This window comes from Pipistrellus hanaki (assembly GCF_964339955.1).
Source record: "Pipistrellus hanaki genome assembly, chromosome: 1".
NCBI classification, from domain to species: domain Eukaryota; kingdom Metazoa; phylum Chordata; class Mammalia; order Chiroptera; family Vespertilionidae; genus Pipistrellus; species Pipistrellus hanaki.
Genome location: NC_140503.1, coordinates 153665606 through 153690337, shown reverse-complemented (window position 1 = coordinate 153690337; position 24732 = coordinate 153665606). Strand labels below are relative to the sequence as shown.

General features: G+C 36.0%; 1 protein-coding gene across 1 annotated transcript in view; it reads left to right on the top strand.

Moving 5' to 3' along the window:
- Positions 1–24732, top strand: part of GRID2 (glutamate ionotropic receptor delta type subunit 2) — a 1250164-nt gene that overhangs the window by 606647 nt on the left and 618785 nt on the right. The window contains exons 3-4 of the mRNA XM_084897107.1: positions 3704–3988; positions 16533–16738. Coding sequence (XP_084753233.1) covers positions 3704–3988; positions 16533–16738 — 491 coding nt within the window. The remainder of the gene's footprint in view (positions 1–3703; positions 3989–16532; positions 16739–24732) is intronic.

Genomic DNA, 24732 nt, shown 5'->3' with positions numbered 1-24732 from the left:
AAATGTATACATTTATACAGAGAACTTCATTTCCATAACTGCTAAGTGACCAAAAAGGGTGAAAGTTTTTATCTTTGCAATTAAAAGGAAGAGAATAAAAAGAGAAAGAAAAGAGGAAAAGTGAGCTTTCAGCAATTAGTGGAGACTCTAAACATCTTTGATAGTGTTAAAATCTCAAAACAGCTGGAGTCACAAAACAAGCAGCTGTTCAATATGCTCTGTGTGTTCGGAGGTGCGTGTGTGCATGCATACATAATGTAAGTAAATCACAGGGCTCGGAATAATAGCCTGAAAGAAATATGTCATTGAGAAGTCCTTGGCTTAAATTCTTATAATTAAAACGTGAAGATGCCCACAAAACACTGTTATCTTGCAAATTCAGTTTCACACTATTTTTAATGAAATAAAGTATGCGTTGTATGGAACTAAAACTAAATAATGTGGTGTTCTAACAGTCAAGACATGAGATTCTTGTTGCAAATGGTAGGCTGCTTCACTAAGCTTTGATTCTGTTCTTGCTGTAGCTCTTTGTTTTCTCAAATCTCTCTTCTGCTGTCATTATTTATAGTCTTATTTTATACTAAATTCTATATAGGACCCTATGAGGAAAAGTGGGCACCAAATATAGACCTAATAGGTGCCTTGCAGAACTTTTTCGATATATGTTCAGCTGAGGTTGTGTTTTGGGTCAAGGAGTCGCAGTCCATTTTCTGCATGTGAGTTCTTCCTTTCTCTGTAGTGGGACTACCTCTTTTACCAAACCTGACAAGAGACAATCTTCTCTTGAACTTTCCCCTACGGAAAGCTCTGTCTTTTCTTTGCCATACAAAATTTTAAGGTTACAAATATCATTTCCTTACTATGGTGAAATGAATATTGGTCAATGAGTTACAGACCAGAGAATTATTTTACTTATTTACTTATTTGTTTTTAGGAAAAGGTGTGCTTTTTGACAGCCACAATCATTAGCAGGTAGAGCAGTATAAGAGGAATGATTGTGAAAGACCACTCTCTTCCTCTAATCTTTTCCTCTGAGAAACTTAACATAATGATTTTGGTACTTTTGCTTATCGAATCTCAGAATTTTTCTCAAAATATTGTTCCAGAATGCCAATTTACCCAACAATTGTTGTTGGCATAGGAAATAAAGCTGATTTTGCATCCTTAAACTACATAATCTCTGAATTCCTTTCCAGATATAACATTATATAGTTCTCCAATTATAACTTTTAATAGCTTCTATTTTGGTTTTATAGGAAAATTTTAGTTTATTTTTGTTAATGTACATACCGGGATGAATGATATCAAATACCAGATAATAAAAAATAATAATTAATTTCCTATATAGTAGTAATTTGTGTTGTTTGTGCTCTTATTCACAGAGGTTAACAGGAAGTAATGTACCTGATTGAAGGGAATTATAGATTATATACGACATCAAATTTATCTGATAAATAATGATTAATATATGACTCCAGTTAATTTTTCTAAATCTGAAGATTAAAATAGACAATTTTCATGTATTTAAATGTGACAGAGCCGAAACCGGTTTGGCTCAGCGGTAGAGCGTCGGTCTACGGACTGAAAGGTCCCGGGTTCAATTCTGGTCAAGGGCATGTACAAAAGGTTGCGGGCACATCCCCGGTGGGGGGTGTGCAAGAGGCAGCTGGTTGATGTTTCTCTCTCATCGACGTTTCTAGCTCTCTATCTCTCTCCCTTCCTCTCTGTAAAAAATCAATAAAATATATATATTTTTTAAAATGTATAAAGGGTCTACAAACTATTAATTTTAAAAAAATTTTAAAAATGTGACAGAATATAATATTAAACAGGGTTTTTCATCTCAAACTTTTATATATATAACTTTATAATTTTTGTGGTAGATTTATATTAAATGTTATATTTATTTAATCACTATTTATTTTTATTTATTACTAGATTTTTTTTCAGAGACAGGGAGAAATATAGATCAGTTGTCTCTAGTATGCACCCCAACTGGAGTATATGCCCTGACTGGGAATGAAACCTGACCTTTTGGCGAATGGGGCAATGCTTTAACAAACTGAGCCTAACATGCCAGAGCTTAATCACTATTATTTAGTGTAACCTAAAAATAAATTAAACTGTGTATAATTAATGTTCTCTTATTTTTATTTTAAAAGCTACATGATCTAAGCTTTTAATAAAAATGTTTTCTAAAAGTGAATTTCTACTTGCTTATATAATCAGTAATGGTATAATTTACTACAATAATGAAACATTCTAGTGACCAGTGGTTTTGCAAAAATTCATGAAAAGTAATAGCTATACTTTATATTGCTTTCTGTGCTGACTTCATGGACATGAGTAGTTACTACATGAGTAGCTACTATGATTTTTAATGAAACTTTAACCTCAATCTGGGATGGTCTAGGAGGATTACTCTCTGGGGCTATTTTTCACATTTATTTAAAATCCCATAACCTCCCTTATCCTTGAAAATTATATTCCTAATAACTTTTAATTTATTTTGTATATATTAGTTGTCTTGCCATTAATCATAATTAATATATTTGATTTTTATATGCATACCATTAGGATAATGCTTCTAAACTTACACTTTGTCACCTTTCATTAACTGACCAATTAATTACATGTACCTTATCATCTCAGACTTTCTTTGAATTTTCAAGAACTGTTTAAAACAATTTATATTAAAGTCTGAATGTTGAGATTGTATTAACTAGAATGCCTAAAATCTTGAATAAACATTTAATAACTAATCTTCTAATATGGAATTAATTTAACCTTGATTCTTTCTGGATTACTTCTGATTTTTTATTTACATTTTTATTTTTTATTTTGTGATATTTTGACTTTAAAGATTGACATTCTGAGATACCACTTCTTATCTCTTTTTTTCCTATATATGCTTTGACTTTACATTTACTTATAATTTATATTGCTCTAGTTTTAAATATATTTTGAAGTTAGCACATATTCATATATAGAATGATTAAATTAAAATTAAAGCAGAGATCATAAATCGTATAGTAGAAATAAGAAATTGTTCAGCTGGGAACCAGAATGATATTATTGCTGAAATTTAGTATTTGATATGACTATGTGTTTTCTAATTTGTTAAGAAAAAGGACAAAAGCATTTTCAATTCACCAGTTTAGTAAAAGAGACAAAGCATTATCAAAGTTTTAAATCCCAGTGGGCTCTGTTTTTCTAAGGCCAGAAATCATTACTCAAACCCTTCAACACCCCACCTCCATTCATTCATTCACCAGTTTACATATTACCTCCGTTTTGAAAACCTTATATTATGTACTCAGTAAGGAATTACCTTTTCTCTGAATTATACATGAACAATTTTAAAAGCATAGAATGCCTATCATCTGAGAGGCAGATAACAGACACTGAACTGTTTCTAACCCTGGCAATAATCCTGCAAGATTTATGCTATTCACCCACTTTACAGATGATGAAACTGAGACTAACAGAACCTAACTAATTTTCACAGGCTTAATAACTAAAAGGAAGAATTTTTAAACTGTATTTCAATAGCATTTTGTAATTTGAGGATCTCTTCAGGTAGAATATTCCTTTAAAATTTACATAATTGTGTAATAGCTTATAAGCTTAATTCACTGTTTCTCAAAAAGGAGAAAACCTATGAAGCTCATTGACAGTCTAATATTGCTGTGCTTTCCTGCAGCCTGCGAACTTATGAATCAAGGCATCTTGGCCCTGGTCAGCTCCATTGGCTGCACATCAGCGGGGTCCCTCCAGTCTCTGGCAGATGCCATGCACATCCCCCACCTCTTCATCCAGCGAGCAACCGCTGGGACTCCAAGGAGTGGCTGTGGACTCACCCGCAGCAACAGGAATGATGACTACACGCTCTCTGTTCGTCCACCTGTCTACTTAAATGATGTTATCCTGAGAGTGATCACAGAATATGCCTGGCAGAAATTCATCATATTCTATGACAGTGAATATGGTAAGTGTGATTTGTGTGTGTTTTGTAAGTGGTATTTGTACGACAAGCAACTTTATTAAATCTCAACAAACTTCAAGGAGATTACTCGTTGTCATTTGTAGTTTTCTTGTCCTGTCAGAGTCTTCTAAATAAATCTAGTACCAACAAGAAAAATTTTAAGGTAAAGTTCAGTCATTTCTATTAAATCCCTTTAAGTCAAATCCTATACAATAAAAGCCTATTATGCAAATTTCCCCTCTATCAGGAGTTTGACCAGAGGATGAGGCCAGCCAGCCAACTGCCCACAGCCCCCCCACCACCCTACCCCAACAGCCTCACTCTGGCCAGAAGCAGCAGGCAGCCAGGAAAGGGAGACCCAGCCAATAACAGCAGCAGGCAGTTGAGGGACGGAGGCCTTGTTGACAGCAAACAGCCCCTAGCAACCCTACCCATGCACAAATTTCATGCACTGGGCCTCTAGTCCTATCTAATAAAAGAGTAATATGCAAATTGACCATCACTCCAACACACAATATGGCCACACCCATGTGATCAAAGATGGCCACCCCCATGTGGACACATGATGGCTGCCACAAGATGGCCAGCAAGGGAGGGCAGTTAGGATGGACAAGTCCTGCAAGGAAGGGCAGAGGGACAAGGCCTATAAGGGAGGTCAGTTGGGGGGGACCAGGCCTGAAGGGGAGGGCAGTTGGGAGGACCAGGCTGGCAGGGGAGAGCAGTTAGGGAGGACCTGGCCTGCAAGGAAGGGCAGTTGGGGACAATCAAGCCTGCAGGGAAGCAGCTAGGCATCAATCAGGCTGGCAGGGGAGAGGTTAGGGGGTTATCAGGCTGGCAGGCAGAAGCAGTTAGAAGCCAGGATTCAGGTATTGTAAGGGAGATGACCTACTGCCTGTTTAGACCCAATCCTGTCGAACATCCCTCAAGAGGGACCCAGATTGGAGAGGGTGCAGGCTGAAGATCACCCCCATGGTCTCCGCCTCCCCCATGAATGAATTTCATGCACTGGGTTTCTAGTTTTAATATAAATGCCTATACCAAATGCTGTCTATATATATTTCTGAAAGAAATCTAACTCCAATACATCTTCATTGTTCAAATAATAGGAAGTCATAAAAATAATACTATATTTTTCCCTTTCAAAAACATTTATATCTCTAATAATAAAAGACTATTTGGGGAAGATCTTGGAACACTGAAAAAAAAATGCTATTTCCATTTATTGGTTCCAAAAAATCCAACATAGCTTGCTTACATCCTTATGAAAACTTTAATAACTACTTAGAACTTAACTTTTTGGGGGCCACTAAAATTTTAATGTAAGCTAGCATAGCATATTATTTACAATATTAAATTTCACAAAATACTAAGTAGCATGAGACACTTCATTTAACTTTCCAAGGTAAAACACAAAGCATTTGTCCTCAGTTTAGCATAATTTGCAAAGATGGTTTGTCTCAGAATTTTTAAATTGCATTTAATTAAGCAAAAATTATATTATTTTTGACCGAAACCTGTTTGGCTCAGTGGATAGAGATCAGCCTGCAGACTGAAAGTTTCCAGGTTTGATTCTGGTCAAGGGCATATACCTTGGTTGCAGGCACATCCCCAGTAGGGGGTGTGCAGGAGGCAGCTGATCAATGTTTCTGATGTTTCTCTCTCATCAATGTTTCTAACTCTCTATCCCTCTCTCTTCCTCTCTGTAAAAAAATCAATAAAAAATTTTTTTTAATGATATTTTTGTTTATTTTATTTTTCTGAAGTAATCTACTTGTTTTCTAATTGATCCCAGAGATATTTTAAGATAGTTTATCCCTTATTTTTGTTATTTGGGGAATAAAGATGGATATAATCAAATGAGAGTGATAAAGACTGGCAAGATATATATAGTTTGAAACATGCGTTTCCTCAGATATTTGCCTTAAGAGGGAATCTCAGAACAATTTTTACATTCGTATGGATGTGTCTAGTTTTTACAGTTTTGTAAAAAGCAAAAAACAGCCCAGCAAGACAATTTTACCTCCTGTAGTGCAACTTATTTTCCCTAGCAAATAAATAAACATTTTAAAAATAATGGTTTTCTTGTCTTAACCTACTCAGCATTGTGAACAATATTGGGAAACAGATACACGAGACTCAGCCAGAAAGAGGCATCAATAGAAATGAGCACAAAGAGGTTGGCAGGAATCCGGGGAGCAACAAATAGGAGCTCCTGTGGACTCCCAGCGACCAAGGCAAGTGGTAGCTGCATTTAGCCCTAAATATTCAAAGGTCGCCTGGGGTTCTGGCAGCCGGAGTCACATTAAGCTTGATGGGTAGATTTCAGCCAAAAGTCTGTGGCACTCCCCCGGAAGCACGCTCCTTTGTGTCCAGCACGGAATTCTTCCTTTTTATTGCTTAATTCTAGCTATTTAGGGGTCACCAAACAAAGACCAAGAGACTGAAATTATTTAAATAAACTAAAAGAAAATTTAAAATAACTGATTCATCAGTAAAAGTAAGGGTTGGATAAAATTCAAAATTCACTGATAGGATTGTTTATTGAACATAGTACATTCTACCAAAGGAACCAATATGCTGAGTATGGGTCTGTCAGGTTTTTTTCCAGTTAAACTATATATAATTTTTATAACCATAAATAGCATTCTTATGACCTCTGCTAAAACATAATTTGAAATAATGAGTTTTTAAAACCTAGATCTTTGTTTAAGGTGAGAAAAGATTTTTTTTAGTTAGGCCTATCAAAATAATCCTGTAAGATAAGGAACAGAAAAGTGAGTTTTGGATAAAGGCATTTTCATATCATTGAAATGAGAATTTTACTCTTTAATATAAATGTCCATGTGGAAATCTCTTGTTATCTTGTTTCTATGCCCTACATGGGTTACATTAGGGAATTAAAATAATACATCTTTATTATTAATGAGGCAAACATTTTTGTAAATGTACTCTAAATTTGTAGTCACATAGAATAATTTACATTCATCTGAAATTCCTCATTTTCTTTCCCTCTGTTTTTTTTTTTTTTTTTAGTAAATAAGATGCTGTAAGTTCTGTGTATGACTGGGTCCCCTTAGTGCCCATGGGTGAAACTCCCCTGTCCTTTGGGGGAGTGAGGTGCATCACTGATAGAAGCAGGGTTTGTTTGAGGAATAATAATTTTAAATAAAATCAGTTTTCTTTACTTTGATGATGAACTTGCTTCTGACTTACTATGTAATTTAATAATTTCTTTAAAATTCCCTTGCTTCTATCATTAAAATTATTTTTAATATTACTCTTGTTAGTGAAAGAAAATTTCCCTTTGATACAACAAATCTTGCTATTAAAGAACTGGGCGTGAGTCCAAAATAAACATCAATCTATCCAAATACCTTGTACCTTGAAGAGGGTTTTGTTTATTTACATATCCATTCATCAGTGTCCTCATTTTAAGTTCAAACATTGGATTTGCACTTGACTTTTATCTTGGTTCCTAGTAATTGCTTTCATTAATGAATGGATTAAGCATCATCTATGGATGGGTTCAGGCAGACTGCTGGAGCCAAATGTTATTGAAGATATATTTTGCTTAGAGAAATACACTTTAAAAAACAACAACGATTAAGCTTTCATATCCAGTTAATTAGAGAAACACTTTTTCCAAAAACAGTCAATTATGATTAAGAGCAGAGTATAAAAGTCTACTTTAAATTCCCTAACAAAGAAGAATCAAGTCTTTGATTCTAAGTAAATGCATGAAAAGAGAAATGAAATGTGGACACTTTATTTGAATGGATTGATTCAAAACATTTTCTAAAAGGCTTGAAAAGAGTTTAGAAAGTGTTGAGCTTTTAAAAATGTGTCATTCAGCAAATGTTCATTGCTCGTTTGCTTAGAGCAATGCAAAATGTGAGATTAAAAAAGTTTTACAGAATGTAGTCTCAGCCTTTAAGAAGCTTACAATAAAAAAAAGAGGTAAAATATTTATATGACTCTCTTAATAGAGAAAATAATGTAAGTATTATGAATGATGCAAACTAAACCCCAGTGGTGAGTTATAAAGAAAGTGTCTAATTTCAGTAGCAATAATCAAGGCTGTATGGGTGGACTTTGCCTTGACTGTTGCCTCTCAAAATCCTACAAGCTTTCACAAAGTATAGCAGATGGCTTATCCAATAGAAAGTCTTGCAGCAGTAAAAATATTAAAAATAATACCTCTAAGGATTTTATTTTCCAGGAATTAGAATAAGTATTTTATATTATATCATTTACTCTCTTCAATATCTACTGCCTAAATACCAATAGCAATTTCCCATTTTTATCATAATGTGTTTTTCAGATATTCTATCTTTCTAAATTTCTTTATCCTTATCTAGTCTCATTTTTCAGTATCAGTATATGAACTGACATATTTACTCATTGCTGCAAACTCTTAGTGCCTTCAAGAGGCAAGACCCATACCATTTTTATCAAAATAAAAACACTTATACCTTGCTGTGTTTCCTTATAATTTCCACAACCTAAAAAATTTATGTTAACTCTTTATTGTATTACTCATTATATTATCCTACCCTTTTAATTCTGCATCATTCTCAATTTGCTTAGCTTTCAACTAAATCTTTGAGAGGAAGTTTGGTCAAATAGGGGGGATATGATACTCAGGAAGAGTTATTCAAAGCAATTGGCAGTAATCTAGGCAGTCTCACTACCAGAGATATCTAAGAAAGTAATTAATTGAATATACCAGTGAATGGCTAGATTCCAGAATCAGGGAACTGACAATATACAGAAACCAGAAAATTATATAGGAGTAGGTGGTCCTTAAAATAGAATAAAAGCAGATAGATTGGTTTAGTGGGAGGATTCTGTTCTGAAAGTGCTGATGAGAGAAAAGATGAATTTCAGGCCTGGGAGAACTGAATAGAACTGATTTATTAGAGTGACATAGCAGTAAGGTTGAAGTACTCTTTATCAAATGAGTGTCTTGGGTTCTTTCATTTCCTTTGCCTGAAACAATATTGATCCCAGCCTAATATTGGCATGGATCTATTGGTAGATTCATTTAATGGATCTAGTTATCGAGACTGGAAGGATAATCCTATCTAATAAATAGGGAATATGCTAATTGACCATCACACCATCACAAAGATGGTGGCACGCACTGCCAATAAGATAGGAATATGGTAGTTGACTGCCATGCTTTCAAAGATGGTGGTGCCCACAGCCACAAGATGGTGGCACCCAGTTCCCTCAGCCCTGCTGGGGTGGCAGGCATGCAGCACAACTGGGCCTGCCCCCAGGTGGGACCAGCTGCTCCCCACACCTGACTTTGGAGTCCCCAGTCTCCTCAGCCTCCCCAGCTACCCAGGACCAGCCTGAGGCACAGGCAAGCCTTAGATGGCAGCTTCCCACCCACCCAGGGCCAGGCCAAGGCTCAGGTAACCAGGGCCGGCCAAGGCTTGCACTGCCGGCAGTGGCAGCAGCAGCAAAGGTATGATGGGGGCATCTCCTTCGCCTGATTGCCAGGTCACCTCCCACTCCTGAGGGCTCCCAGACTGAGAGAGGGGGCAAGCTGGGCTGAGATACCCCCCTCCAGTGCATGAATTTTCATGCACCAGGCCTCTAGTATGAATAATAATAATGAATCTAAGCAGCTTATTATGGTAATAACATATAGACATGAACTTAACAGTAGTGAGATACCCACTTACATAACCTCATCTCTACTTCAGTTCAACTATTCGCTTTATTGAAAGGCAAGACAGATGGCACTGATTACTCTCAGCATATCCTTACAGGTTATTATAATAAACAATAACTTTTCCCCTTCTTTGTCTATATATCAAATATCATCTATATGGAAATATATTCATATATCAAGTCTCAGGGCCTGTTTGGGTCCTATGCTAATCCCTGAACCAAATAATGTGGTCAGGGGCATGGCATGTTCTCTGTCACAGCTAAAATGTATGATGGCTCTTTGAGTGAAGGGTAGGCATACAAGGACACATGGGCTTCCCTTACCAATTTGAAGGAAACCCTACTCACAAGAAAAAATAAATAAATTAAAGATTAAATTTAAATGTATTAATTAAATTAATTAATTTTACACTTTAATTTAATATTAAATTTAATTATATTAAATGTTTAATGTTAAATATTTAAAATTATAAATATATGTCTTTCTTTCTTTGTGTATATAGATAACTATATTGGCTGAATACAGTACTTTGGCACCCATACACATAAAAACAAAAAAGAAACCCTACTTTATGAAATACTAAATGGGTTACTTATTCTAAAAACACTGATTTAGTAATATCATATTAAGGAACAATTCATAATTGAGTGATTTGATGTACCTAAATACTACCCTTAAGGATTCAGAATGTCACCCTTTTCTTATAATTAAATTTCCATTCAGTGGGCCCCTTTGAAATGACTATTGAATGACTATCCTCATGAATGCATTCCTAGCAATCATAAAATATATCCCATACTTTTTGAGGTAGGTTTAATCAAGGCCCATGAAATGGACACATTCCTCTCAATAGATTGAAAATGTTTACCAGTGCCCTGAAGGTATTTTCAACTATCTAATGAATGACTTTATTATTAACTGTCTCTCTAGACAAACTTAAAGCCGTTTATTACTCATTTGGCCACATTCCAACTTTCAGTTCTCACTTTTACTTCAATGTGCATCAATAGTCATATAATTTATCCAAGCACCTTACTGAATTATTTTATATGCATTAGTGCATATTATGTCAAGCAGGTAAAAATAATATGTTTGGATTTTTTCATCAGTAAAATGTCCCTAAAAAATGTTGATCAGCCCTAGCCAGTTTGGCTCAGTGGATAGAGTGCTCCCCTGCAGACTGAAGGGTCCCAGGTTCAATTCTGGCCAAGGGCACCTGCCCGGTTGTGGCTCTATCCTCAATAGGGGGCATGCAGGAGGCAGCTGATTAATGATTCTCTCTCATCATTGATGTTTCTATCTCCCTCTCCCTCTCCCTTCCTCTCTAAATCAATAAAGAAATTTTATATATATATATATATATATATATATATATATATATATATATATATTCAAGATTATATATACATATATATGTATATATAATCTTGATCAGCATTATTGTGAAGATAATGCATATATTGAGACACTATGATCTAAGATGAAGCCTACAAATTCTTATCAAATAGAAAATCTGAATGATGGACCTCTATTGTTGGACTGATTCACCTCAAAATCTAATGTAATATTTTATTATTTTTGTTTTCTAAATACACTACAAATGGCAAGGAAATAATCAATAAAGACTCAAGTTCCTTTTCAAGTAAGGGTTCTTCTAAACAATTTTTTAAATCAATGCTTAAAAACCTTATTTTCTCAGGAAATAAGACATTTAGAGAGTATGCTTTCCTATTCATATGTTGGGAAAATTTATTCCTCTCAATTATATATTTTATGTACCCAACAGTATGACATATTCCTTTTTCTCTGAAAGAAAAGTCACAAGATTTTAAATATTAATTTAAAACTCTGCCTTCTGTCATAATTTCAGAAACACCAAGATTGGCTGAATATAGGTCTCTTGCTCCAAATGAGGTCTTCAAGGCATTAAATGATGAAAATGATTAAATGTGCCTAATCTACTCAAATGAGGAAAAGAGATCCATAGAGGAGAAAAAGTCAAAGTTATAAATAATTTATGATGAATCTCTTTTTCTACCATATTTAATATTTTAAAGGTGATATTTGAATACAATAAGGAGACTGATAATTACTGTTTGAATGCCATTAAATTTAGTTAAATTGCCACTACAATTTGGAGAATGGGTAGTATTGTAAGATTCTGCTATCTGCAGTAGGGTGTGTGTTATCAACAGGGGGTGTAGATAACAAGCTCCTTGAGGGCAGGGATGTGTTTGTCTCTCTCAACATTCTCTTCCAAGTACCTCTCACAGTGCTTAGCACATAGTAAGCAGAGACTGGATTCCAAAAAGGATTTATTTGGATGCTGACTATTGACTTGCAATGAATAATAGGATGTCATATTTCTGGTTCTGAGCTCAGTTTTGAAATGTACTTATATGTCCTGCAACTTGCCCATTGTTCATATAAAGATTAAATTTAATCTTATATTAGTGATCAGAATTGTCATTATTTTATACAATTTAATAAAGTAAATTATTGAGCTTCAATCAGCCACTGCCTCTTGAAGAGTTGTCATGGAAGTGGTCTAAAAGGTTAGTTGATATGTCAGAGAAATTGATAACTGTGAGAATATGAAGTTGTGAAGTTATGTCTAACTAGACCAACTGCTAGTCTTTATCAAGATTTTCTTGTTTTCTATATTTTATATAGAAAAAGATAGTAAAAGAAAACTAAGGGAAAATTGGACTTTTGACAGTTACTAAAGTCTTGATAATGAAAATATACATTGCTTAGAAATTGCAGTTTACAAACTGCTTTGATATATTGCACATCTTATTTTCTTTCATCAGAACAACCCGGTAATTAAGCTGAATAATTTTCCTTTTGCATTGATAAGGTATGATCAATGCAAAATTGATTGCTACTCTGCTATGCTTTCATTCCTTTGTTTCATTTCTTTTACTGACATTAATCACATTAAAATGTAATTACACCTTTTTCAGTTGTCATCCCCTCCAGAGGGTTAGACTAAATAGTAACTGAAAACAAAAGTTATTGGGAAAGGTATTCATATATTTATGTTTCTTAACTTTTTTATAAAAATGTTTCCTATTTATTTTGTTACTAGATAATCCTGTATTTATTTTCCTTTTTTCCATTAAACTGGGGATCGTTGGTTAATAATATTGTAGGTTTCAGTTCTATAGCCCCTTCTTCAGAGCCAGCAGCATTGCCTCTCTGAAATTTCCCCAAAGTCAACTAATTCTTCAGTAGTCAGATCTCCCTCAGACTCTTCTCCTCTGCTTCCTTCTTCCAGTTTTAAAGACCCAGTGATTACACTAGACCCACCCAAATAATACAAGCTCTCACCGCATCTTAAGCTCACCTGATAAAGACTTTAATGTGATCTGGAGCATTAATTCCACTTTTCTAGGTAACCTAGCTTATTCTCAGATTCCAGGGATTAAGACTTGGGCATCTTTGGCAGGTCATTAACCTGGGTACCACAGTTCCTTTATAATGCACAGAAAAATGTCTTCTTCGTTTTTCCCCCTAGTTTTATTTTTAATAACTTAGTTAATGAACCTTTCTTCCACTACTTGTTATACAATTATCTGGTCAATAGAATTAGTAATGGCTGAGACCTACTGACCTGAAACTACTATTTAATTTACTGCTATTAATAAGGAACACTTAGTCACACCCACAGGCCTGGAAGCTCCTTGAGGTCAGGCACCATGTATTGTCCTTTTTATTTGGGTAGCCTTTATTTTCATTTCTTGCTAACTAATAGGCATACAGATAATGTAGTTAAACAATTGCAATGGTTGACTGTGTTCATGAATTAACAATACCAAAAGCCTGTGCTCTTTTAATGATTTTCCACAGAGCAGCTAATAGGTTCAAATTCTTCTTACCAGCTGCCACATATCACGGATGTTTGATATTATTTTCAAAGAAGCAAAGCTATTATTATTTAACTCCTGCATTCCAAGAGTCTAAAACCTTATGCTTGCTATTTTGGGTAGCTAGCCATCATTCAATTTTAGGCAATTCTCTCCTAATGGACAGGGGAGGTTACTCTTAACAAGTAGTTATGTACCATTATTAATAACTAGAGGTCCAGTGCACACAAATTTGTACACTCACAGAGGGAGGGTGGGGACGGGATCCCTCTCACAGTCCGGGATCCCTCTGTGGATGTCCACCTGCTGGTTTAGGCCCACTCTCTGGGGGATTGGGCCTAAGCTGGCAGTCATACATCCTTCTGGCAGCTTGGGAGCCCTCTGGGGATGTCTGACGAATGGCTTAGGCTCGCTTCCCTAAGCCGTGAGTTGAACATTCTTAGCACTGCTGCAGAGGTGGGAGAGGCTCCCGCCACCTCCGCTGCACTGGCCAGCGGTGAACTGGCTTCTGGCTGAGCAGAGCACCCCCTGTGGAAACACACTGACCACCAGGGGGCAGCTTCTGCATTGAGCATCTGCCCCCTGGTGGTCAGTGCGTTATAGCGACCAGTTCTTCCACTGTTAGGTTCAATTTGCATATTACCTTTTTGTTATATAGGATAATAGTAATCACCATGTGATTGATAGGCACACACACACATATATATACACACACATGTCCTCACTAATATAATCTTATAAGACATCTATGAAAAAAAATATTTCTTTATTTAGAGATCAGAAATATTTTACGGTGATTCCCAGGGTTTGGAGGGTGGATATAGATTTATGAGGGTCTAGGGGCAATAAATGGTGATAGGGACTCGACTTGGGGTGGTGAACACACAATGCAGTATACAGATGATCTGTTCTAGAATTGTGCACCTGAAAACTGTACATTTTTTTAATCCATGTCAGTCCAATAAATTAATAAAAAGGACAAAAAAGAGATTTTTAATTTTTTTTTTTTACAATAACTTGCATTAGGCAGTGATAACCAGAATTCCAGAATAAGGAAGCAGAAGGATACTAACAATATTTTATCACATCACTTTTCTGTCCCAATAACTATACATATAAAACTTACTTTTTGTTCAAAAATAAAAGCTAAAAACTGTAAGAATGTTTTAAATCAAGGGGATATCACTTACAAACTCTTTTTGAGTCAGACTATCTTAAGTCACTCTCAGACTCACACTGCTTTTCATACTGCACACATAGCCTGTCATCCCCTTTGATCCTCTACTGAAATTCTTCAATAGATAACAACCGTATTTAGAATAAGCAAAACCTCTCTGTGTCTCACGGGGGCCCACATGGTCTGACCCACACTCCACAGGGAGCTTCACCTCCCTCTGCCCTCCTCACTGACCAGGCTGCACCCACACGGAGTCCTTCACCTTCAACCTCTAACTCTTTGCTGCCCTCAGGCATTTTCTCCATGCTGTTGTCCTCACTTCCTGTCTCTCTGTCTAGGTGATGTCTTCTCATCCTTTCGAACAGTTTGAAAAACAGTTTTCCAGAGAAATTAAAATAGATCCCCCTCCCTGCCCTGGCATTATCTCCCAGGATACCCTTACTGTTTCCTTCAAGCACTGATGTGATTTGTATATATTTGTTGTTTACCTGTTTATTGTCTATCTCAATGTGGCAAAAGGTATTCACTATTGTATTACCTGTATACAACATCCTATCCCATATTCAATAAATATTTTTAAAACTTCAAAGTTAAGATATGAAATTGCACCGATACATTATTTCTGTGAACAAAACATTTCCTACAGCGTACATATCTGGAGCCTATGCTCTGGTCACACAGTGTTTTCTGAGCATATTTACTCATTTCAGTGTATTTTTTTATTTTGTTTTATATTTATTTTTTTAAATTTATTTTTAGTGTTAAAAGTAATAAGCTAGTCAGAAAAAGATAAATATCACATGATCTCATTCATTTGTGGAATATCATGAGCAACGTAAACTGATGAACAAAAACAGATCCAGAAACAGAGAAGCATCAAACAGACCATCAAACCTCAGAGGGAACGTAGGGGAGGCTGGGGTTAGGGAAAGAGATCAACCAAAGGATTTGTATGCATGCATGTAAGCTTAACTAATGGACACAGACACCAGTGGGGGAGGAGAGGGGAGCAATGGGGTGATAAGGACACATATGTAATCCCTTAATCAATAAAGAAAAAAAATGCCATAAAAAGAAGTTTTACCAATGTCCTCGTTTTTTATATTTAGATTCACATAGAAATTATTTTTTTGGACATGTATTTTAAAAGCATATTGGTTCTGGGCATATATATATATATCTAAGTGATACTGATTCACACCAACTCCTGATAAGAAAGCAATCTCCTCCCCTGTTTGCCAAATTTGAGCTAAGGAGGTGGTTCTTATAAAACAGACAAAATAAAAGCTATTTTATTCGTGGCCTACGTGACCCAAGACCCTTTGGATAACCTCTCAAAACTCTCCATTTAGATCGTAAATGTCAAGTTTGCTAGTAGTCGTGATATCGTTGCCTTATTTTAATAAATGTTATCAATCTCGATTCTAATTATTTCATTAATGATATTCATGTTTTACCTGAAGTTGATATCACTTCCATAATGCTGAGGAAAAATCGGAAGTGTACTTTCCTTATCTGACAACTGCATTAGGGAAGTGAGAGGATCGTAGCCTAACATTTACCACAGGTGAGAGAGTTTAGAATGTCCAGTGAAGAAAAAGAAATTCACCTTAAAAGTAATAATCTCTGCAATTTTTACTTAAACACAGTAAAATCATGCTAAATCTTAAACATGTTTGAAAGTATCACCTGCTAATTGGTTAGCAGTTTTAGACAGCCTACAGTGTTGAACAATAAACTACTCTGATATAAATGAAATCATTTTTGTCTCCCTTCTCTGCTCTAATCCACACTTTGATGGGATTTTGATGTTCCTAGATATCCGTGGAATACAGGAGTTTTTGGACAGAGTATCGCAGCAGGGGATGGATGTTGCACTTCAAAAGGTAGAAAACAACATCAATAAGATGATCACCACTCTCTTTGATACCATGAGAATAGAGGAATTGAATCGCTATCGAGACACTCTTAGGAGAGCCATCCTTGTTATGAATCCCGCCACAGCCAAATCCTTCATTACTGAGGTAAGGAAAACTTGTCAAGAGTTGGGGGCAGGGTGTTAAAATGAAATGCATCGAAATATATCTCACAGAGAAGTTGAAATTTAAGAGCAGCAAGAGGATATTAAGTATACAACTCATCAGCACTAATTGTGGTTAGCACAGTGAATTTCTGGCTCATTGCATTTACCCGGTACTGTCCAGCTAATTGCTGAGAATATTTGCATTTCTATATATATGTAGGCACAGGGCCAGGATGGTTTTAAGAAATCTTATGGGGGGTATAAAAGTGCCATTGACCTGAAAGAATCTAATAAATTAAGAATAAATTCAAAAGTGTGAATTCTTTAACTAACCCTTAAATTCTTTTGCAAGTTAAAATTTTACTTCTGCGAAAAGATTTAGTTGACTCAGGCTTTTGTTGCCTTATTACTTTTACGAAAACGTATAGCAAGTTTAGTTCTGCTCTGTGAAATCTGTACTAAGACAAATAATTAACACCATCTGAAACTGCAAAGTAATGACCACTATACACTTTATGATGCCGCATCCTCAAAATTTTTATTGTATCTGTTCATTTGGCTAGAAGCTTAGAAACTTTGTCAAAATATAATTAAGGCTCTTTATAGATTGATGACACACCTCTGTGTTCTAAAATGCTTGCTATTGCCTTGCAAAGGATTATTGTAAGTCATTTTTGCCTTGCTTCAAGTTTTTTGGTTTTATATAGTGCTAGGTAGGGCCATGACAGTACATACTTTTACATGGGTTTATTATTAGTGTTTCTCATTCTGGTGACTTTATTTGAGTAATGCTTTTTTCTCACTTCTCTATTTTGCTTTCTTTAATTCCCAAAGCACTGCTATAAATCATCCAAATTAAGAATGTGTTAGAAGTTCTATGACACTATATAAATGGTATCAAGGAACTGAAGCAGAATGTAAATCACTAAGAATAATAAAACTTTTTGGAAAATATAAATGCTGTCTTTTTTAATTTTAATAGAGAACTTTGTTGTGCAGCTTAAGGATAAATATAGAACTTTAAGCTTTTCTAGTCTTGCAAATTGAACAACTATACTTTTTCACAATAGAAACAATATTTCCCATTTGGCAGGAGCTGGTTCTTTCCTTTAAGAGACACAAAGTCTGTTAAAAGTTTGAAGAGAAATAGTCAATGACATGTATTATAAATTGGAATCTTAAAATTAAGTAAATCAGGTTGAAGCTTCTGAGTTCATTTTTGGCTGGGGAGATCAGAGAGGGCTTCATTAAGAAGCCACATTTGAACTAGACTTAGTGTCCAGAGTAGAAATTCATAAAAGAAATGCAGGATGTAATAGGTAAATACTAATCTGTTTTAGCCATTTTCTGGTGATGTTGTATTGGCAAATTTCTTAACATTTCTGAGCTTCGGTTTTGTCATCAGTAAAATGGAAATAATGTATTGACTTGAACATATTAATATGGATTAATAAGCTATCCTAGGATATGGCCTAAAAAAAGGGGGTGGGGGATAGAGCCTTTTATGAAGGTGGGGAGGCAAGTAAATAGAGGTGAGGCAACATATGAGGAAGAGCAGGTCTGGGGAGAAGGTGAAGAGTGTATGTTGGCCATGTTGAATGTGTTATTTAATCCTCGGAGTTTTTCCTCATGTTCAAGTAAATATATATGCAGTAAATATTTAGTTACATGGTTCAAATGCTGAAGAGTTCTCAGGTCCTAAGACATACATATTTAAAGCACTGTAGTGTGTAAAGAAACAGTAAGTCAGGTAAGGGGAAAGGCACAATTGAAGACCAGACACAGGCAGGGAAGTAAGATCTAGCAAAGGAAACCAAGAAAAACCTAAGCAGTAGGGGGAAAGCAAAGTAGGGGGGGAAAAAGTACAAAAGAAAAATGTATACAAAGCAAAGGAGAAAATAATATCAACTTGATATTGCCAATGAATTGTCCAGTAAAAGAAGGGCTGAAGTGTATTAGACTGAAAAACCCAGAAGTCTAGTTAGTTAGCAATAACAAGTTCATTTGTGAGATAGAAAAGAAGACAGATTTCTATGTTGAGTGGTGGATGTGTGGTGACAAAAGGGAAACTGTGAACATTAACCAAAAAGTGGGATGAAAATAGCCAGAAAGAGTTGGGATAATAGGAAAGTCTACGCATGAGAGATTTCTTGGCACAGAGTGCCTTTAAAAGCTTGCACATGGACGAAATATCTGAAGGGGGTTTTATAAATAATAATCTAGAAAGCTATAAATGATATCTCAGGGAAGCTCCACTAATTTTACAAAGTATAAAAAACTATGCAGGGAATGGGTAAATGATAGTCTAAAAGGTAGGGAGAGTCTGGCCAGTGTGGGTCAGTGGTTGAGTGTCAACCTATGAAGGTCACAGTTCGATTCCTGCTGTAGGGCACATGCCCTGATTGCAGGTCATGCAGAAGACAGCTGATCACTGATTCTCTCTTATTATAAAAATGTCTATCTCTTTCTATCCCTTTCTTTCTGAAACCAATAGTAAAATATTTTTAATAAATTTTAAAGTTAAGGGGGAACCCAAATAATGATATGTCATGGGTTTAAAGTAACTAGAACAGAGTGTAGTGTAGCTATTAGAGTTAAACATTTTAGACTGGAAACTCAAAATAGATATTTGTATTGAGGAGCCAAAAGGTTCCTAAGAATGGCAAAGAATAGAGAGAAATTGCAAAGGGTCATGGAGGAAATTAATAGAATTCAATATGTTAACTACTTGAGAAGTTTGGTGATAAAAGTAAAAAAATAAGTTAAAGATAATGTTTTTAAAGTTGGATAACAGAAACAGGAAAAATTAATTCATTTTTTTGGGAGAAAGAAACAAAACAAAAACAAAAAACTGAAGCTCTTTTGCACATGCAACCAGAGAGGGATTGATTGATGAGGCTAGAGCCCAGAATGTTATACCACATGGAGCTCTATCAGAAGAAGGCTATCCATGACCAATAACCACAACTTGATGTTTCAAGATTGATAAAATGAGTCCAGACTTTATTAAAGTAATTTTATTTGAACATCTTTATATTATTGATAAATTTCAACTTAGATGATCTTGACTTACATTGTGACCATGGCCCTCTATCCTTAATTCTGAACTTTGATTCTTTTTTTTAAAAATATATTTTATTGATTTTAGAGAAGAAGGAAGGAGTAGAGAGAGATAGAAACATCAGTGATGAGAGAGAATCGTTGATTGGCTGCCTCCTGCATGCCCCGCACTGGGGACCAAGCACACAACTCAGGCATGTGCCCCTGGGACCCTTCAGTCTGCAGGCTGTCGCTCTATCCACTGAGCCAAACCACCTAGGGCTGAAATTTGATTCTTGTAATAACCTATTTCTATCTTTGTCTTTTTAAATTTATTTTAAATTTTTCTTTTTTTAAATCTTTATTGTTCAGATTATTACAGTTCCTATTTTTCCCACCATAGCTCCCTTCCACCTGGTTCCCACCCCACCTCACCCCATGTCCTCATCCCCAACACTGTACTCATCCATAGGTGTATGATTTTTGTCCAGTCTCTTCCCTCATCCCCACACCCCTTTCTCCTGAGAATTGTCAGTCAACTCCCTTTCTATGCCCCTGATTCCGTTATATTCACCAGATTATTCTTTTAATCAGATTTTTTATTGACTTGATTTTTAGATTCATTTGTTGTTAGATATATATTTGTTGTTACTTTGTTGTTTATAATTTTAATCTTTACCTTTTTCTTCTTCTTAAAGAATACCCTTCAGCATTTCATATAATACTGGTTTGGTAGTGATGAACTCCTTTAGCTTTTTCTTTTCTGTGAAGCTCGTTATCAGACCTTCAAGTCTAAATGTTAGCTTTGCTGGGTAGAGTAATCTGGTTGTAGGTTCTTGCTATTCATCACTTTGAATATTTCTTGTCATTTCCTTCTGGCCTGCATAGTTTCTGTTGAGAAATTAGCTGACAGTTGTATGGGTGCTCTTTTGTATGTAACTAACTGTTTTTCTCTTGCTGTTTTTAGTATTCTCTCTTTGTCTTTTGTCCTTGACATTTTAATTATGATGTGCCATGGTGTGGTCCTCTTTGGATTCCTTTTGTTTGGGGTTCTCTGTGCTTCCTGAACTTGTAATTCTATTTCTTTCACCAGGTGGGGGAAGTTTTCTGTCATTATTTCTTCAAATAGGTTTTAAGTATTTTGCTCTCTTCTTCTGGCAACCCAATAATTTGGATGTTGGTACGCTTGAAATTGTCCCAGAGGCTCCTTACATTATCTTCATATTTTTGGATTTTTTTTTTCTTTTCCGGTGGGATGTTTATTTTACTTCTTTGTATTTTAAATCTTTGACTTGATTCTTGTGATCCTCTAGTCTTCTGTTGGGTCTCTGTACATTATTCTTTATTTCAGTCAGTGTATGCTTAATTTCTAGTTGGTCCTTTTTCATGTCCTTGAGGGTCTCACTAAATTTATTGGTGGTTTCTAGGAGATTCTTGAAGAACCTTATAACTGTGCTTTTGAACTCCATATCCAGTAGTTTGCTTTCCTCCATTTCTTTTATTTGTGACCTGTTTTTTTTTGTTTCTGCATTTTGGTTGCTTCCCAAAGTTGATAGAATGGCTTTGTGTGTTAGGTTTCCTATAAGGCCCAAGTTGACATCTAACACACTCTTGGTTCACCCCTTTGTGGGCTGTGTGCACAGTCTTGTTGAGGTCAAACCTTGATTGTTATTGGTATCACTGGGAGGAATTGACCTCCAGGCAAATTGGCTGTGAGGATCAGCTGTGTCTAGGATGGGAGAACTTCTATGCTGGAGAAACTCTTATGAGGCAAAACTTGCTTCAGTGGGGTTTTGGTGTTCACTAAGTCTGTCCCCCGAGTATGTCCCTTATGGATCTGAGGAGTTGTAATCTCGATGGTCCTACTCTGACCCCTGGTACACTGGCTCTTGGATCTCCATGGAGGTGCTAATTTAGCCTCTGCCTGAGGCCACCCAGGAGGAGCTAAGGAGAAATATGCAGATTCCTCTTCTTTGTTTGGGTTTTGAAAGTGCTCAGATGAAGCCCAGCTGTGAAATAATGCAAGCTTCCATGGGGCATTGGGCCTTCTTTTGGATATTCCTGGTCTCTCTGACTCAGCTGCAGTTTGATAGGTAAGTTTAGAATTCAAAGGACTAGGCCATTCATATGCAAAAGCTTCTGCTTACAGCTTGATGGGGCAAAGTCTCAGGGAATAGCAAATAGCAATGGCTTTTCATTAGCCCTACTCTAGGAGGCCCCCAGGTCTCAGTGTCCCACGGTAATCTCTGCAAGCACCTCTGATAGAAAACCACCCACGAGTTCTGCTCACTTCCAGACAGTCCAGTTTTTCCCCATATAAGTCTGGGTCCCCAGAGTCTCATCTGGAACTGGAGTTCAATACAGTTGGGTGCATGTGTTTCCCTGAAAATTTAAAATGCCAGCCACGTACTCAGTTGCTAGCCCTCTCCATGCACCTCCCTCTCCTCATGCCCCTCTGTACCTCTGCCTTCGGCACCTTCTCTGAGTCTCAGTGCGCTTTTCTCTTCCCTTCTAGTTGTAAAATTTTCACTCAGCTAGTCTTCCTGTGGTTCTGGATGATGTCTGTTTTGTCTTTTAGTTGTAGTTTTGAAGTTGTTGTGCCAGGCAGCAAGTTCAGGTGTTTCCTTATGCCACCATCTTGGTTTCTCCCTATTTCTATCTTTGTTCTTAACCATATGAAAACCATGTTTGTGATTTTCCTGAGAAACTTCTCCCCCTTCCTCTACCCAGCCACCATTTTTCCCACTCACTGGTCTTTCACAATCAGTGATTTTATGTGTTCAAACTGTGGGCAAAGTTTATGCTACAGACTCAAGCAGTGAACAGGAGTGCCAGAAATAATGTGAACTCACTACCTTCCCTATCTTAATCTGGCTATACTGTCCTCTAATATATAGTTATTTCTGTTTCTCAATGAGCTATTCTCAAACTCATCTCATGCCTTCTAGAAGCATTTCCCCACATAGGGAATAGGCTAAACCCTTCAGTACTACCAACAATTCATTCAAAAAGCAAGCAGCATGGAACTCAAAAGGTTGAGTAAATGGGACATTGCCATTCAATTTGAGTTAGTACTAGATTTTGTGTTTGTGTGTGGTCCTTGCTCTAGAATAATAATGCCAATAATAGTTGCCCTATTTTACCCCAGAAAGTCCACTTGGGTCTTCCAAAGAGAATACTACTTTTTTTGTGTGCATATATATATATATATATATATATATATATATATATGCCAAAATCAACAAATATTTACATAGACTTGATCCATTTGATTTACTGATTCTGTATATGCAAATTCATGTACTAATTAAAATTTATTTATAATTGTAAACTCAACACTGGAGATGCTTTCATTGTCATTCACAAAAATATACAGAACTAAAAAATTTGAGTTACCAACAGCCCATACTCCCTGATCAAATCTATGCTCTGCATTCTTATTTCAGCTCTCATATTGTAAATGTATTCTTTTGCATTTTCTGTGCCTTTTGTTGGTTATTTCACTGTGTGAAATGGCCTCCAAGTGTAGTGCTGAAGTGCCATTCATCTTCCCAAACACAAGCAGGCTGGGTTGCCTTTTACTGAGTAAGTATGTGTGCTAGATAAGATTCATTGGGGACTGAGTTTAGTGCCCTTGGCCATGAGTTCAATGTTAATGACTCAAGATGCTATCATGTGAATGTTTGTAACCCCTGCAAATCCATATGTTGAAATATTTTGCTTAATGTGATACTATCAGGAGGTGGGGCCTTTGTGGGTGCTTAAGTCATGAAGGTGAAGTCTTCATAAATAAGATTAGTGCTATTCTAAAAATAAAGAGATTCCATAGAGTTCTCTAGCCCCTCCCCTTCCACCAAGTGAAAATATAAGGAGAAGTGTGCAATCAGAGGGCCATGTTGACACCTTGATTTTAAACTTCTAGCCTTTTAGGACTTATAAATTATTTTTTGTTGTTTTATAAACTACCTAATCTGTGGTATTTTATTATAGCAGCCAGAAGGAATTGAAACATAATTCTTTCTCTCTCTCTCTCTCTCTCTCTCTCTCTCTCTCTCTCTCTCTCTCTCAAACAAAGAAGCCAAACCCTGTGCTTTCTCTAGAAGTTATGGCTCAGTGTTTACTAATTCAGTATACGTGATAAATTTATAGAATATAACTACAGCAAATGACAAGAATTGACAAATTGATTGTACACTGCTGCTTTTCAGCTCCCGGTCTCACTTCTGCCCTCCATTTGACTTGGTGTTTGCAAGTATCAAAATGTCAGCAGGATAGATGGCTCTGTGCTCTGCCCCTTACAATGATATTTAGTCTAAGGCTCCTTCTACCTTCTTCATCAGATACCACTGATTCAACTTCTTTTTTTCTTTTTCTTTCAGTAATTTATTTTAAAACACTTTTCTTATAGCCTTTTACATTTATTCTTCATGGTTATTGGTTTATTCAGTCCACTGTATTCTGTTCCGATTTTGGCTTGCTCCCATTAACCTTCTTGAGCCAAAAGTTCCATAATGTTCTTTCAGATTTTTAGAGATTAAAACTAAAGAAGTGTAAAGTGCCGAAACCGGTTTGGCTCAGTGGTAGAGCATCTGTCTGCAGACTGAAAGGTCCCAGGTTCTATTCCCAGTCAGGGGCATGTACATTGGTTGTGGGCACATCTCCGGTAGGGAGTGTGCAAGAGACAGCTTCTAGCTCTCTCTCATCGACATTTCTAGCTCTCTATTGCTCTCTCCTCCTCTCTGTAAAAGATCAATAAAATATATTTAAAAAATAAAATAAAAATTAAAAATAAAGAAGCATAAAGTATTTTTAAGAACCACTGCTGCAATTTTTATGAAATAATATGTTGAATCCTGTCATTTTAGATTTGGAAAGTACAGCATGTAACATTTTGTTCAAATTTGCAGTTATAAAAATTAAAGGTCTCTCTAGATCTAATCAATAGTGCTCTCTAAC